General features: G+C 39.1%; 1 protein-coding gene across 1 annotated transcript in view; it reads right to left on the bottom strand.

Annotated features, from left to right (window-relative positions):
• Positions 1-17,848, bottom strand: part of Slc24a3 (solute carrier family 24 member 3) — a 544,045-nt gene that overhangs the window by 62,210 nt on the left and 463,987 nt on the right. The window contains exon 7 of the mRNA XM_046434889.2: positions 2,130-2,204. Within this exon, the coding sequence (XP_046290845.2) occupies positions 2,130-2,204 (75 nt within the window). The remainder of the gene's footprint in view (positions 1-2,129; positions 2,205-17,848) is intronic.

The raw sequence follows: 17,848 nt of genomic DNA, 5'->3' as shown, positions 1-17,848 counted from the left end.
TACACTATCTTCTAAACATGTCTCTTGAAAAAATAAATTAAAAAAATCATCCTGAAATACCCTAGAAGGGCAGAAGGGCACGGTGCACTGAGCAGCATGGATTGGTCCACTGAAGCACAAAGCTTGCTAGAAAGAGTGTTTGGGAAGTCTGGCTGAGGTGAAGAGACCTCTAGGTGACAGATGATCAAACCTTTTCCACAGATAGCAACTGAGAATAAGAACACAACATTCCCGTGTGTCCTTAGGTCTATGAACCAGGACTTTAAAAGATGAAGGATGTCATCAGTTCTCACAGAGCATTCCAACCCCTTCTGCTCAATCCTCCCAGTTATTCCTTTTTGAACCTGGGAGCTTTGGAGGATAGGGTTTGCAGCATGTATAACCCAATTTTCAGGGCAGAGCTTGTGATGATTTGTAAACCCAAGATTTTCAACCTCAGGAACTGTCTGGCTTCTTGTGGAAAGTCTCTTATCAAACATCATATTTATCTTATTGACACAGAGAGTTGCAATAAAACAGTCTATAGGTAAATGCTTTGTGAAACAGGTGTGCAGATCCCTTAGTGCAGCTATTCCTGTCTTGTAGGTAAGAAAACTGAAACCAGTGCAATTGGGTTCTTCAAGGTCATTAGAGCTAGAAAGGAAGTACTTTATGCAGGGTTCCCCAGACACACAGAACAAATAGGAAATTATATGTGTACATATATACACATGTACACCTACATGTGTACATTAGATTAGTAATGAGGTATTGGCTCACATTATTATGGAGGCTGAGAAATAACCTGTCATCTATAAAAACCAATAATGCAGTTACAATCCAAACCCAAATGTCTGACAACCAAAGAGCCAATAGGATAAGTGACAGTTTGAGTCAGGAAGCCCAATAACCAGGAGCACTCATGTCCAAGGCAGAGGAAGTCAAATGATCCATCTTAAGCAGAAAGAGAAAATTCACTCTTCCATTGCTTTTTTGTTCTATTTGAGTCCTCAAGGAATTGAATGCTATCCATCCATGTTGGTAAGAGGGATCTTCTTTACTCAGTCTACTGATTCAAATACTATTCTTTTCTGGAAGCATCTCACAGACACACCCAAGGGGAAAAAAATTTCACCAGCATCCCTTAGCCCAGTCAATTTGACATGCATAATTAACCATCACACGCAGGGACCAGAATTAGGAGTCAGATCTCTTAATTCCTATGTCATTGTTCTTTCCAATTTGCCACCATCTTCTCCCAGAGGGCTCAGCTTGGCAAGCTAAGGCACTGGAGTTTTCCCCCATAGGAGCCTCTGATGGTTAATCAAGAAATTGACATTCACAGGTATTCTTGATAGACATTTGGATGGCTCTTGAGGATTGACTGGCGGGTAGGAGGGGGTGGGCAGTCATGCTATTGTGTTGCAACCTGACCTGCCATGATCTGTAGCACAGATGCTCTCTCAGTTCAGGCCATGGATGCAGAAAGCATGAACCTAAGTGGGATATGGGGATGCAGGCTGAGGAGACTTTTATGAGAAGGAAATCCACAGGCCAATTAAGCTGAATGAGTGTAATCTGAATTGGGGGAAAGATCAACTTAATATTTTTGGGTTGGGAGGCTAGGATAGGAATGGGGAATGAAATATAGGAGAACACATCAAAAGTTTAGTCAGAGACATGTTGAATTTGGTACATAGAGACTCTAGTAGAGAGTTGTTTATCCACGCCTGGACTTCAGGGAGAGGTCACTGCTAGGAATGCAGGTGTGGAGGTGTTGGCACAAACGTGGCCATGGTAAGGGGTGCTGGGGCAGGAAAGGGAATGTTCTGGGAGAGCTTACAGAATGAGAAGGGGAAGAAATAAGTTCCCCAAATGGGAATCCTGGGGAAGGGAGTCACAGAAGAGCCATGAGGCAGGTGAGAAGGAAAGGAGGGTCACAGAACTCTCATGGATTTGGATAATGTATGTCAAAACTCCCATCCTGAGCACCCCATGGCCAATCAGGGGTTCTGGGTGATCAAAGTAACTGGAAGAAACAAAGTCCATCTCCATGCATAGACAGACACTTGCTCACTCTCCACCAGTGTCCTTGAGTCAAAAGGAAGAGCCACACATCGCCCTAGTGCTGAGAAGTGAGAGCAACTTACCACAATGAGCGCGACCACAGACAGCGTGTAGTAGATAGAGTCCCTCAGCAGACACCAGGAGGAGAGAGCCACAACCTAAAGGAGAAGGGACACAAAGAGAACACCCAACAGTGTATCAGACCGTGCAAGTGAAACAGCGTGACTCCTGCAGGCTCTGGCCAATGATAAACCAGAGACACAACCTCATACCTTCGCCTGCTGTCCTGGACCTGATTAGTTTGCCAATCAATGGGAATTTATTGAGGGTCCTTAGGTGTTTCGGTCTAGATCTTCTGAGAGGCAGATAACCAAGACAGATTAAACTGCAACAATTGGGTTAGGGGGAAATGGCCAGTGACAGACAATGGGAAGGGACCAAGGGAACTGGGAGCATCATCCACCCCACTGTGACCCAGGTCTGACCCCTGCAAAGAAAAGAGGGAAGGTTGGGTGTCCTGGCACCAGGCTGAGAAGGGTGCAACAGAGCCGAGAGTAGGTACTCACTGAAGGACTCTCCTGCCCCCAGGAACAGGTCTGCCTAACGTCCTGAACATCAAGGGCTTGAGAGGTGCCAACTTAACTTGTCAATGACTATAATATCTGACATAGGTGCTATTCCTGCATGGAAGGAGCACTTGAGCTGGGCTCAGAAAAGCCCCTTGTACAGTCCCCTCATGGCCCTCTTGCCTCATTTCTATTATGTGCTTGGCCCTGCTGGCTGGCATTAATTGATTTGCCTAGTGGATCTAAGAAAATGTTAACCTTAATAGTGGGAACATGTAGGTACACTGCTAGAGGCTAAGGCAGCAAGGGCTGCAGGAGAAGAAGGTCTTTGGGTTTAATAAGGAGGGCAGTGGGGACAGGACTGGGCATCTTGGGGATATGGAGGGAATTGTGGGCACCAGATTCAGACCCCTGTTCCAGGGGAAAAGTTCGAAGTCTCTTTTTGAGGGGTACTTAGTGTTTTTTCTCTGTTCATAGATAGGCTCCTTTTGGAAGACCCTTATGAAGACGTCTGGGAAAGTCCACAGAGCCATGCCAGAAGCTGGTCTCTGGGCTGTCACTCACAGCTCCCCGCATCCCTCCTCCCTAGAACAGCATCTGTCACCCCATGGCCACAGCACATTTCTTGGCCAATTTTGCCCTTGGCTTAAGTGTAAATGGACACCGCAAAGGTCAGCACTCTCAGGTGGCCCAATGACAGTCACACAGTGCACCAAAGATAATTGGAAACAGGGATCCCAAGTTCAAGACAGGCTTTTCCTCCTCTGCTGTCCCTCGACTTCTGTGTCATCTATAGAGCCCAGGCAGAGTCAGACCAGAGAGGGCTTTCTGGTTTCAAATAGCATGAAAGATATGACTCAAATAGAACCATAAATGAATAATGAGGCCCATCTTTTTCCATTAAACACAAGCTTCCACTTGTTACACTGACACTTAGCTATTTTCTGTTGCTAATTTTTCCTTGTTAGGTTTTGATTTTGCAGCTCTAAGTTACTAATGACAGTATTGTCCAGAAGAGGACTCACACCTCAGAGATCACTTCAGTGCAAACACAAAGTCCTCCTTACTCTTTCATCTCTCTCTGTGTGTATGGTGAACTCAGAATCTGCAGTCATTTCTCACCATCCATGGAGCAGATTAAATTGGACTAGATTGTTCATTTGCCACAGGTCATAAAAGGTCTTGAATATCTGTGTATCATAATCATGCCAATGGGCTTTGAACATGAGGCAAATATCAATTTTGAATTTCTTTTAACAAATGCCTTGGTATTTTGGTTAAAGATGGCAAATTGAGCACATACATTACCTTCACTCTTTCTTATTGCACTCTAACAAGATAATAGAAAAGGGTGTATTTAAAACAAGTTATAAACTCAAAAGCCACAAAGAATAGAAGAGATGAGCAGAGTGGTATAGTTTTGGAAGCTGAAAAGCAGGATACTTGACCATTCATTCATCTGGTAGTGGGGAAAGTTCTGGAAGTGGTGTTAAAGATTGCACTGAAAGCAAGACAATTGAAAAGGTTCTTCAAGAATTTAATCTTCAAACGTTTTCCTTCATTTCAAGTAGCCCAACTATTGCCTATCACTCTCTTTAATCGTGAACAAGAGATCCAGCAGTCGAAGAGCGGTAGTTCCAGAAAGCAGAGGGAAGTAAATATTAGATAGTTAAAGAGCAATTTCCAGAAGTTAAAGACGACTTAATTTTCAGAGTTCAAAAGGCCCACTGAGTGTCTGGCACAGTGGAAAAAAAATGCATGCAAGATGCTTAATCATGTATTTTCAGAATACTGGGGCAAAGTACAGATCTTAAAAACTACTAAAAAGGAGAGAAAGGAGAGAAGGAGGGGGAACTGGAGATGTAGTTCAATGGTAGAAGGCTTGCTTAGAATGCGAGGCCCTGGGTTCAATCCCCAGCACTGCCAAAAAAGAAAAGAAAGGAAAGGAGTGGTGGGGAGGGAGAGAGAGAAATTTTATTATAAAGAATCAAAACCAAAGTGACATTATAGTTATAAAAAGTTAAAAAAACAGAAGCTAGAAGGAAATGGGATGTCTTTAGCATTAAGAAAATGGCTTCAACGTGGAACTCTATGCCGAAACAACTTATTAATTAAAGATATGAAAGAATAAACAAAACTTCAGTTGTCTTAATAATTTTACCTCTGATGCACTCTTTCTGGAAGAAAAACTACTGGAGGACATACTCCATCAAAATAAGGGAATGAGTCCTTTGTTACATAAAATCAGGTTATAATAGAACATAACACTTAGCAACTAGAATCTATAACAATCATTGAAGGAACATTTCAAAATAATGGTGAAATATTATAGAAGAAAGGTAAAAGGAGTTTCCAAATGAAACTTTTGCAGCAGTCTTAGAGAACAGGTTAGAAGACTATAGAGGATATAATGCCAAAAGGAGAAAATTGATGAAATGTCTGATAATTTTGAATCTACAGAGAAGAGGTTAGAGAGTTCTAGGAACAGAACTTATGAAAACTGAGAAAACAAAAACAACAAAATAGGCAATTATAAAACTCAAGAAAAACAACAACATGGAATCATATATTAATGACTCAGTTATGAAGAATGGTAATATAGTCATACTAAATTAAACAGACTACTGTCTATTAAAACTCAAAGCTGTTTGGGGATGATGGGATGTTGGGTAGTAGTATTGGGTGGGGCTGAAAGAGACCTATATCCTTCTCTTTGACACTTCAAAGTTAGTGGGAAATGTTTGCAAGTGAAAAACCAAATATCCGCTACCTAAGAATGTTAGAGACTAAACACATACCAGGAAAACCCAAACTAGTGGACAGTAGTTGCCTCAGAAGAGAGAGAAATTGGTGCTGGTGAGACTGGAAGATGTTTGTTTTCCATAACAAGCCTTCAAGAATTGGTTGCCTTGTTAATTTATAATTTATATATGCTCAGGAGCATATATAAATTATAAATTACATATACACAGAATTATATAAAATATAAGTATATGTAATATAATATAAATATATAAAATATAAAAATTAATAACAAGAAAATATAACACAGATTATTCACTTAAAAATACTGCTGCAAGAAATACTTCTTGTACTAGGCTTAGATGTCAAATTTGAGTGTACAGTGCTATATTTTCTCTTATTATAAATAGAATCTTATTCAACGTCTGGACTGTCATCAAATCTCTGCCCTAGATTCAAAGCCCACTCTTAGCAAAACCAATTATTTTTCCCTTATATATGTGATGAGCTGGAGCACAATTAAAGCCAAGGACAATTTCTTTCCACATGCTACGGGGAATTAAAGAAAGGGACACACCCCAAATCATTCACAGTTCTGTAGGATTTATCATAAGGGCTGTGATCGTGAACTGGTGTCCACTTATCTTACCTGACACCACAATTCACCACAACAGCAAATATTAATCTGATATTTCCTGCAACCAGTGAAATTTAAAAGGGTTGGTTACCTTAATCAATTCTCACAGCAACCTAATAAGTTCTGGCTTATTCTCATTTACCAGTAAATCTGAGCTTATCAAAGTGGATAGACTTGGTAAGGTCATACCAGGAGTATTAGAGAAGACCTGGGATCTGAACCCAGGAAGCCTTGGTTGTAAGTGCCTGTACACATACACTATGCTACAGTGTCTCCCTGGGAGCAAGGATGAAAGACAGATGCCCATTTGTGATCTCCTCTCATGGGGGTTTTCTTCTCTCCATTACTTAAGTCATCAGGCCAAGTACATGAGAGAAAATAACTCCACGGAGAAAGAGAAGAAGGCTGAAAGATAAACAAGTAGTGGCCACAGGTAATTTAAAAATCAGCTCTTAAGGAGATTCAGGGCAAGGGATCAAAGCATAAAGGAGTTGCCATATAGACAATGGCTATAGTTGTGGATACATCCTAGGTATGGATCTGTTCTAGAAGAGAGTCATTTAAATAAATACTGAAACTACTTGTCCATTTGCCTAGTTTCCAAAAAATGAAATTCATCTCTCTTTTGTAAGTGAATGCTTCACTTTTCTACAAATATGAATGGGGTCCACATGGCTGCCTTTGCTTCTCAGGGAAAGAATTTTTTTTTTTTTTTTAAATCTTGATATGGAGGCCAGCAACTATCTGACTCAGACCCTGAACACATTTCCTGATTCTCTGGCAGAGAGGAACACGACATCTCTGCATTGAAACGGGAGGCCTTTTACATCTGTTGGCAGGTCTCCCCCAACCCTGAGCAGGCTGATGAGAAGACAGCTCATCATCTATAGCACTTTGCAAAATAAATGCAAGGAAGATAGACAAGTCTTTATGGTGAAGAGACCAGAATAGGGGTCCTGGGAGAAAACCAACAGTGAGTAATTCTACCCTTGACCTCACTGTTCAACAATACAGATGGTGCAGATTACAAAAGGCCATCTGCCGGCAAACTCCTCCGTAAATTCAGCCAGAGACTGTTTTCCCCCTATAGCTCTAGGAATCCCTCCCAGCTGGAATTTCATCTTGATATTTCTTTTTCTATTTCTGGCATACATTTCACACATTCTCATTCTTTATTGAATATGCAGTTTCAGTTTCCTTCCTATAATTTCATTTAGTTTCAGAGTGGCATAATGCAGGGAAAAATAAAAAACCTCTCACACTTCCAAAACAGAGGAAAACACAATATCTTGTCTTCTGGAATTCCTGCTCCTCTTAGAAGGTTAAAAGTGATTGTTTATGATAAAACTATATTTTGCGTATAAGGGTATGTATTGTAAATATGTATACATACTCACACATTGTACAAATGGAAATACATAGTGTGTTTGTATATAATATGATATACTATTTATGACTTTTTTTCTTGATGAATAATGGAATTTGACATTGCAGGCACATTTTAAAAGGCACAAACACCTTAAATTTGTGAGTGCTTTTTTTTTTTTTAATGAAAACCATTGGAATAGACAAAACACCATAATGGTTTATGACATGAGTGTGCTATCATCTCAGAGCAACGTTTTTATCTCACACAAATTTTAGGGAAAAAAAAGATTTAAAAAATTTTAACATAAATTTTGTTCCAAGATTTTGACTGGACACAATTTTTTAATAGGTAAGTCTCATCTAAGAGAATATAGCCACACAATCTGGAGTAGGACATGGCTGGGGTGTCCCTGGCCAAAATCTGAAGATACCAGTAGCACTGTAGCTCAGTCAGGTGAGGGAAATCTTGGCACTACCATCTGTCCATTATTCAACTATATTTTTAAAAGATTTCTATTCTGGGAAAACCCACTGAAATCCAAAAGACTCTACTTTCTACAAGTTTACTATTGAAAATGGACAGTAATAACTAGGCCGTGGAAAAAGACAATGCCATGCTTTTGCAAAATATTGTGCACTTCTGCTTGTTAATCTTCACAACTGGGCCCATAAAATGAATCCATATTTTCAGTTTTATCTTTTTCCAAAGAAAACTCATTTGGAGCTCTAGTTTTATGTGAGGAAAATAAATAACAAGTCAACAAATAGCTACTAGTGATATATTTAAGTAGAACAGAGGCTGCATCAGGACCGTGCAAACATAGGGTAATTTTTTATATACTCTTCATTGAGTATGGTGAACAGTAACCACTGATATTTGTTATGACCTGGATGCAACTAGGGGCTCAGAGTGTCTTCTCAATCTTCCTCAGCATTATGAATGATAGTTTTCATGTTAAATGAATGTTATTGCCTGCTAGATCTTCAAAATGTGACAGATTAGAATGTTCACGCACATACATCAGAAATCAAAGGGAACTGGCTTTGCTGTGAGGGAGAAAGTGATGGGCTTGTGGCTACAGAGCTGTTGTCTGCTGTGCCCCTGGAGCCCTTTGCCCACTTTGGGGACCAGTATAAGGACATCTGCATTCACTGCCAGATGCTGATTTGACTGCGCCTAGCACAGCATTTGGCAGTATTAGGTACTTGATATAAGTTTGTTGGATAAACGTAGATGTGTTAACTTGGATCCACCCAGAAGCAGATCCAAATTTGAATGAAAATAATTTATTTGAGGAGGTGATTCTAGGAAGCGTTGTTGGGGAGAGTGGGGAAAGGAGGCAGTTGGCAGAAGGAAAATAATAAGAAATTTATAGCAGTGGGCAAATGGGCTCAATCCCAGCAGAGACCCCCAGAGAGATCAGGTAGAATATGTTTTCCCCCTTGATTCAGCCAAGGGGAAAAAGAGGAAGCTGAGGTATTTATCTACCTACTCCTATCAGTCACTGTTTAAGGATTGCAACCCAGGAGTGTTAATGTCCTGGTAGTTTCTTACCCCAAGGGCAGAAAACTGAGGCTTCCATGGCTAGGAAGAATTCTCAGACAAAGAAATGAAGTTCTGCAGTTGGAAGTCAGGCTAGTGGGAATGAACTGGTAAGGGTGAGGGATCGTGGGTGGGCACTGGCAGTGTCTGATCTAATCAAAACCACAATTTACACAATGTCATGGTTTGAATATAAGGTGTCCCCCAAAGCTTCTATGTGAATGCAAGGATATTTAGAGGTGAAGTGATTGGACTGTGGGAGATGGGACCTAATTAGTTTGTCCTAGTTTGAATGGACTGAGGGGTAACTGTAGGCAGGTGGGGGCATGGCTGGTGGAGGGGTCACTGGGAACATCTTCCCTGTGGTCCCTTCCCCTCTTTCTCTTTGCTTCCTAAACCTGCGACGAGCAGAGCAGCTTTCCTCCACTGGGCCCTTCCTCTTTGATGCGCTGCCTCACCTGGGTCCAGAGTAATGAATTCAGCTGTCTGTGGACTGAGACCTCTGAAACTGTGAGCCCCTGATAAACTTCTTCCTCCTCTAAGTCATCCTTTTCAGGTGTTTTGGTCACAGTTCTGAAAAACCCAATTAAAACACATGATAATCTGATAATCGAAGTAAGTACACACACACACACACACACACACACATACACTCACACAAACACACAAGTTTTGTAATCTTTACAATACAATCTTATATAGTTTGGATCTTAGGTGTCCTCCAAAGATCCAAGTATTAAAGGCTTAATCTCCATCTTGTACTATTGGGAGGTGTAGAGATTTTTAAGAGCTGGGCCTAGAGGGAGGTTACTGGTCACTGGGGGCATGCCTTTAAAGTAGGCGTTGAGACCTCAGCCCCTCCTCTTTGTTTCTCTTGCTTTCTGATCATGAGGTGAGAAAAGCTTTGTTTCACCATGTGCTCTCTGCCATGCTGTGCTGCCTCACCATAGGTTCAGAGGAAACAGACTCAATTGACTCTGGACTGAAGTCTCTGAAACTGTGAGCCAAAATAGACTTTTCCTCTTTTTAAGTTGATTTTCTCAAGTATTTTCTTACAGCAATGGAAAACTGATGAACATACAACCTGATCCCTCTGATTCAAAAGCAGGCCACACTAATTCATGCTGTTTCAAGTCAGGAATAGTATTTCCCTGAGCCAGTAGAGTCTGAAAGTGGGGCTTCTGGGGGGCCAGGATTATTCTCAGGATGTTGATTCCTGGGAATGCTTAGTATGTGAAATGTCATTGAGCATTTCATTTCATATTTATAATATAGTCATGGGAACTTTTCTGAGTATAGGTGATACCTCAATAAAAATGCTAAACAAAATGAAACAAAAATGCAGTTAAGATGATAATTATCATCCTTAATACTATATATTTGTTTTTAATTTATTTTATTTGGGGCACTGGGGATTGAACTCAGAACCTAGCTCTTTTTATTTTTTATTTTGAGACACAGTGTATTGCCAGCCTGGCCTCAAACTTTCAATCTTCCTGCCTCAGCCTTCCAAGAAGCTGAGGCATGTACCACCATGCCTGCTACATATTAGTTTTAATATCAACTCTTCCATCCTAACTTGGAGTTGTTCTATTGGTAATATTGTCAGATAAAATACAGGAGGTCCATTGAAATTTGAATTTCAGGTGAACACTAAGCAATTTTTAATATATGCATATCTCAAATATCCTATGGAACATATAACATAAATATACCCATTGATTATCTGAAATTCAAATTTAACTGGCTTTCCTGAATTGTTATTTGCTAATAAGTTGCTACTGATTATATTTTGAATGTTGATTAAGATAACTATTTTGTCTTTCCTTGGATAAGAACACAAGTAGAAATTTAATGATTTTTGGAATAAGTATTCTTATTCCAAACCTTTTCTACATTACCTATTATTTCAAGCTGTGTATTGAATGTTGCTTTATTCTGGTTGTTTGGCCTGATCAGTTTTAGGTCTTCTTTGTTACTTGTTAATTGAAATAGCTCCTAACACATACATTTCAATTTTGAGGGGTAAGGTATGGTATGGGGGTATTTCACAACACCCAGACTTTTGGATTCTTTCAGAAAACTTGAAAGACCAAACAACCCTGTGTCACTGTGGAGCTGATTAGAAGACCCTCTTTAGCACCCTCTTAGACAGAACATGTGTTCTTCAGCTTACCATCAGCCCCAACTCCATGAGTATGTGCTATTGTTTTCTGTAGTCCTGACTACTTCATTCACTTATTCTGTAAACCTCAGCCTTGGAGAAGAACACATTTGTAAGCCCTGACCTGAAAGAATTATATTGATTAGTATTGATAGTGCTGAATGCAACCAGTTGTCATTTGTTCAGAATTCAATGTGGTGGGGGTTCTTAAACATTTTCTATGTCAGGAAAAGAGATCTGTGGATACTCCATGGATCTCTTTTCAGAATGGTACATTAAAAGGTATACAATAAATAACATAGAGTTACTACAAAACTGATGAACTGAAATCCAGTTATCCGAGCACTGAAAAATGAATCTATAGTAATATATGCATTTCTTCATTAACTAGAGCTAAGTTTTCTTAATATAAGAAGAGATAGTCATTCCAAAGTAGGGATGAATGAGGAGAGAGATTGGGGGTATCTGTAGTAACCATAACACAGCATGATAGTACCTTATATTGCAATTGGAGATGATGTCACAGGGATTGCTTATGCAACTATGATTGGCTGTCTCATGAATAATGACAAGAAATGCTAGACATAAGTGGTTAGTAAGAATAAAGATGTAATTTTTTTTTTCTTATCCAAGTTCACTGACCTCTTAATCTATTTTTTGGCAATAGAACTTCTGAGATTCTACTCCTTCTTTCTTCCTGTCATTGGGTCATTTAATCGTCCTTCCAACAAGAAAGGGGACAGAAGGGAATGTGGCTTGCAGTCCATTCTGGCTATCCTGATAAGAACTCAGGTGGGGGAGTTGAAACTAATGGCAAAACCACTCTTTTGGGGCTATCTGTAGATTTTGAATTTTGTGCTGTTTTGCCCATTATCACAGACAGAAACTTGGCTATATTTGTATAGTTTTCCAGAAAGAATTAAAGTGGCTCACAATATTCATTCTCTTATCTCAGACTGATAAGTGCAGAATTGAAGTCAGTCCTCAGAGGACTGAACAGATACTCTCCCCAGCTGAACAAATGCCTCCTTCTATGTACCCCAAGTATGATCTGGAACAGCATTATCAGTATCACCTGGGAGCCTGTTAGAAATGCAACTCTCATGGCCAGCTCCAGACTGGCTGCATCAGAATCTGCATCTTAATAACATGCCCAAATGATGTATGTGCACATTACAGTGTTGGAAGTGCTGGCTTAGAGAACAGAGAAATTCCTGAATCAGAGTCACACCCATGAAATGGAAAAAACAGAATTGAACACTGGTGGGAGGAAGTACCCACAACTCCCACTTGGAGCAACAGTAGGGTCTGTACATGATGCAGTGGGCATGGGAAGCCATCTAGGAGGCAGAAAGTAACTGTGTGGAGGGGTGGGGTGGGGGAAGGACATAGTTGCAAATGAGAAGCTCCACTTGAATGAGGTAGGAATGAGGGCTTCTTACTTCACCTATTTCTAGCATCAACCCTGCTTAAGAAGCCAGGACAATCCTCCCTTTTTACTATTATAAAACCATGTCAGAAGATTCTTGTTCTCTTATAAGGCGTCCCATTGAAAAGAAATATAAAGAAATAGAAACAAGAGTGGTGCAGAATTTATTTTAAATTCTCAGCCTCGTAGTTTTTAATTTATCAGCCTAGTAGCCAGATAAATATTTTATCATTCACAAAACCTAAAATGACAATTGCAAGTATGAGAGGTCATTGCAATATCCTGATCTGTAATACATCATCCTAGGAGCTGGTCTCTAAAATAGGGTGGAGCTTCTTGGCATTCCAAGTGTTGATACTAGGGGAAGTTAATATGTGGTTTCAGAAACAGGACAGCTGAGACCATGTATTTGAGACCAGTTTTTGATTTTAACCCTTATGTCCCATCATTTCATTTATGGAACTCTTAAAAAACTTAAGCTGGGCAACAAATATACCACTTACGATAATTCAAAATAAGTATGTTTTTAGAGATCTAGTATTTTAGGAAAACTAAGAGGTGAATGATTAGTGATAATATTAATTATTATTCACTAATAATATTAATGGTGATAAATTATAAAGTAAGCTCTAGATTTGATCTCCAACCTTTTAGTGTACCTGTGTCAATTTCATTGACATATTCATAGAATTGAAAACTTGGGACTTAATGAATTAAGGTTCTTGAGGTAAGATCCTCCCTCAAATTGCATAGATAATTATGTTAGCATTTGTATTTGGTGTCTATAATATTATGAAATCCAGAAACTGATGTTTTCCATGGTGTTGGAGAACCTGCAATGGAATCTTAGGGTCAGGTGCTTCATTTCCCTCTAGTTGCTCTAAACATTGATAATGCTGAAAAGAAAGGGGACAGGAAAAAAATAGGAGATCCGGCTGTTTTCAGTCCACAGGCTTGGGTATGGATTTAGAAGTTTCCATTTCATACCTGGAAAAATCCAACATTCTCTGGTTTCATCAATTAACTGAGAACTGGAAGTGTTGATTGAATGCTTTTCCAATTAGGATTTCTATGTCCTGTTGGACTAAAAAAGGAGACTGTTGCAAATCAAGAGCTAATCTGAATTAAAACAAATTCTATGTTCCCAGAGAAAATGTGAGGACCACCAACTTCAGCCAAAACCCTTCTGGGTATTAGGTAGCAGCTCCCAGTTGTAAGGAAACACCTGTCCCTTCTCAGGTGAGGATATAGGCCATGCTCTTCTCTCAGCAGTGAATAGTGATATTTCTATACTCAAAGATATTTATTGCTTTGTCTTTGTAGTTCATCTAGCCCCAGCTGATTTTCAGATTATCTATTTCAAATAATTTCTATGACCCTTATGAAAATTGAACAGAAGAACATTTCACAATGTGTTCATAGAAGATATTTTATCCCTGTAATAAAGAAATTGAGAACTAAAACATGCTAATACATCAATAACACATCTAGGCTTGATCTGTATCAAACAATAAAGCAGAGAGCCCAGGGAACTGGGTGGCCAAGGCAACCGATAGTTCAACCCAGCCAATTCAAAACTCTTCCCCCAAAACCTGAATATATATATATATTTTTAGCCAAAAACTTGGGAACAGTTGGCATCTAAGTATTGATGTTAATTTTGCAGTTTGCAAATGTAAATGCAGAGAGTACTGAAGACCTTAGCTGTTTACAGGATCAGACATGTAATCAAATGGCAGGGTGCAAAGGACAAAAATAGGAATATGTGCTCATATTGTGCCCAGGAAGCTGAGGGAGAACGGGCTCTGGGTGCAGCCTCCGGCCCTCCTCTCATCCTTCCTACTTTTCTGAGTGTTGCGGTTTGGAGGCCTAAGTTTCTTCCCACCTTAACCCTTAAAGTACTATGTGACCAGGAATAGTAGTACCCTGTTATGCACTTCAGTTTTATTCTCTCATGATAATATTTACCCACACCATATCCCCAATAGTATGCGAAAATCCATGCAAAAATGATGAGAAGATCCTCAGATTTTGGAATGAAAGGAATACTGTGCATGTCTGCATTAGGGAACAAGAACATCTGTAAATGGTGGCTTTCACGGTAGCATCCCATCTCATTCCTAGGAAAGAACTTTCTGAATGATTTGGGACCTTTGAGGACCTGGTGTTAGATTGTTTTCCAGAACCTCATGGCCGAATCCCTTTCGATAATAGCCCATATTTTAAAATAGATTCTTATTTGCCAAACACCGTCCAAAGCACTTTACTTACTGTTATGGTATAGATATTAAGTGCCCTCCATTAGCTCATGTATGACACAATGCAAGAACATTCACAGGTGAAATTATTGGGTTATGGGAACCTAAAACCAATCAGTGAATTAATCTCATACCTGGAAAAATCCAGCGTTCTCTGGTATCATCAGTTAACAGAGAACTGGAAGTGTTGATTGAATGCTTTTCTGATTAGGATTTCTATGTACTGTTGGACTGAAAAGAGACTGTTGCAAATCAAGAGCTAATCTGAATTAAAACAAAATATGTGTTCCTAGAGAAAATGTGAGGACCACCAACTTCATTCAAAACCCTTCTGGGTATAAGGTAGCAGCTCCCAGTTGTAAGGAAACACCTTCCCTTCTCAGGTGGGAATTAACTGAGTGGTAACTGAAGGCAGGTAGGGTATGGTGGAAAAGGTAGGTCATTGAAGGTGTGTTATATATTTGGTGAGCTGAGCTTAGGCTCTCTCTGCTTCCTGATCATCATGTGAGCCACTTTCCTCTGCCACACTCTTCCACCATGATGCTCTGCCTCACCTCGAGCCTTGAGGAATGGAGCTGGCTTTCTATGGACTGAGACTTCTGAAACCATGAACCCCAAATAAACTTTTCCTCCTCTAAAATTGTTTTTGACAGGCATTTTTGTCACAGCAGCAAAGGAGCTGACATTTTTGCTTGCTGTCTTTTATTATTCCTATGCTACATGTGAGTCAATTAATGTTTACTGAGGTTCATGGTTTGAAAGCGATAGAACTACATTTTAAACCAGGCGTGTATAAATGCACAGTCCTTGTGGTTAGCCATATGCTGGTTATTACCCACCTTATCTGACCATAGGATCATTTAGGTCTGTGTGATGACCAGATTCCTGGGCCCAATGCAGGCCTTTCTGGGCTCAGATTTGCTCAGGGAGGCCTTGGTTCTCTGAGCAGAGAACTGGTCTCAGAAGTGCTAAAGCTTTACCTTAGTCACCAAGCTGGAGAAGTCTATTTCATCACGTGGAACTTTTAAATGGGACAGCAGCATTAGCAATAACATTTAACTATACTTCCCTTTAAATAAAACAAAACGAGATCATATTTCCTGAGAACACACTTGGTTGCATAAGTCATGCACCCTTATCCAAATTATCTCCAATCTTGGGAGACAAACGGTTGGTCCTAAATTGAGTTTTCATAAATTTCTTCTTATTTCTCTTTGCTTTTAAGTGAAAAGTTCACTGAAGTGTGTAGGTTTCTTATAACATAAACTTTAGAACTTATTTCTATTTTAAAGTAATATGAATGATTATGGTAAAATAAATCAAGTCGAGCATAAAACGAGTAAAAATCTTGCACCTACCCCAATCTTGCTCACCAAAGTAACCATTCTTAACATTTCTGCTTTTAGTTATTTTAGGTGTCAGAAATTAACCACAAATAATTTGCTCCTACCTCTGTATCTTGGTTTCTTCTGAATCCTTGGTACTAGGAAAGATGAAGAAATGATGTGCTTGTGCCCACATGACTAAGACACTATGACAAGGTGGTGAAGAACAAGGACCCATGGCCAGAATCCCTGAGTGCAAAGCAAATTTAGTCTGTAAAGGTCACTTGTTATATGACCTCAGGCAAGCTATCATTTCATGTCTCTGCCTTAATTTCCTCATCTGCAAAACGAGACTAATAACAACATCTCTCTCAAAGCCTGTTCTGAGGATCAAATGCATTGATACATGCAATTGTTTTAGAACACTGCCCAGCACATAATACAACCTTTATAACAAGTGACAGCTATTGTCATTGCTACTCTCCTCCCTGTTTCCCTCTCCCTCAATCCTTTGCAAATTTGAAAGTTAGTTCCTCTAAGTGTATCTTAAAGACCTCATTCCTATACTAAAAATTTTTTTATTGACATATTAAAAAATTAAATAGCACTTAAGGGTCTGTAACTCAAAAACAACTGTCCCTTGCCTACCCTCTCAGCAGCATACACTTGTCATGATTTTCATTTGGGGGTCTTTTCATTCTTAGTTCTAATTTATGTAATGCCAAATTAAAAAATCTTAATGACTCCAGATTTATTCACTTTAGATATCATCTATTGAAATACCACCATGAAAAAATAAAGACAGCTAATTTGGATCATTCCCTACATCTCTTTCTGCCTCTAATATTTGATGGTTGTCATTATTTAGCTAACAAATATTTAAAAAATTTCTCCTTTATTTTGCATTCCATTAGCCTTTAGAAGTATCTCTTGATTCCATATTAGGTTGAACAAGGATGTCAGGCACCTCCTCTCCCCATCTTCTACTTGGAAACTTCTCTCACAGACAATCTGATTCTTAACATTGTCAACAATTAAGAACTTATACATTCTAGTCTATGACCATCCTTAAGTTACCTGTTTTATCTAAGGGTTGATCCAAATGTGGAAAAAATAAGTAACAATGGTATTATTACTACTAGTAAGTGACAATTACTCACTGATGTGCTAAGTACTTGTGCTAGGAATGTAATTTTTTTTCTTGTGAGTACATAACAACCCATTTGCTAATCAAAAGATTATATTCTTACATTAAGATAAAAGAGATTCTGTTATCTAAAACATCCTTAAAGATGCCTATTCCATATTGTAATTTATTTACATATTCATAATACATTTCTTACATAGATCTTTGTTTCAGAGTTGAAAGCACATCTTTTTGCTTTGGTGGAAAACTCAAACATATGTCTTTTTTTGCCATATTACTAACATCTGAAGATGCAGGTAAAAGAAAATTTGACTTTCAGATACTTCTGTTTCTCTTCTTGGAAATCTTATAACTCTCTGACTTTCTTTTCACTTTTGGACCACTTTATTTCCAGGCCTGCTTGCACAGCTGGCTGCTTGAGATTCCTCTTCATTGGACTTCTTTGTAAATGTTGTCAACTTCTTTCTTAGCTTTTTTTCCCTCTTCTTTTTAGCTTTGACTTTCATTTTGCTGGAGTATATTCTTGAGTAATTTTCTAAGAAAAATTAGTTGGGAACTAAAATTCTGAAGCTTTTGTTTGTTGGGAAATATTTTAATTTTATCACTCATTGGATTGTTAATGT

This window comes from Marmota monax, unplaced genomic scaffold, assembly GCF_021218885.2.
Source record: "Marmota monax isolate L192 unplaced genomic scaffold, Marmota_monax_Labrador192_F-V1.1 WCK01_AAM20220418_F8-fsc00005, whole genome shotgun sequence".
Classification (NCBI taxonomy): Eukaryota; Metazoa; Chordata; class Mammalia; order Rodentia; family Sciuridae; genus Marmota; species Marmota monax.
The sequence above is the reverse complement of the archived record's forward strand: the minus strand, read 5'-3'. Positions and strand labels throughout refer to the sequence as shown.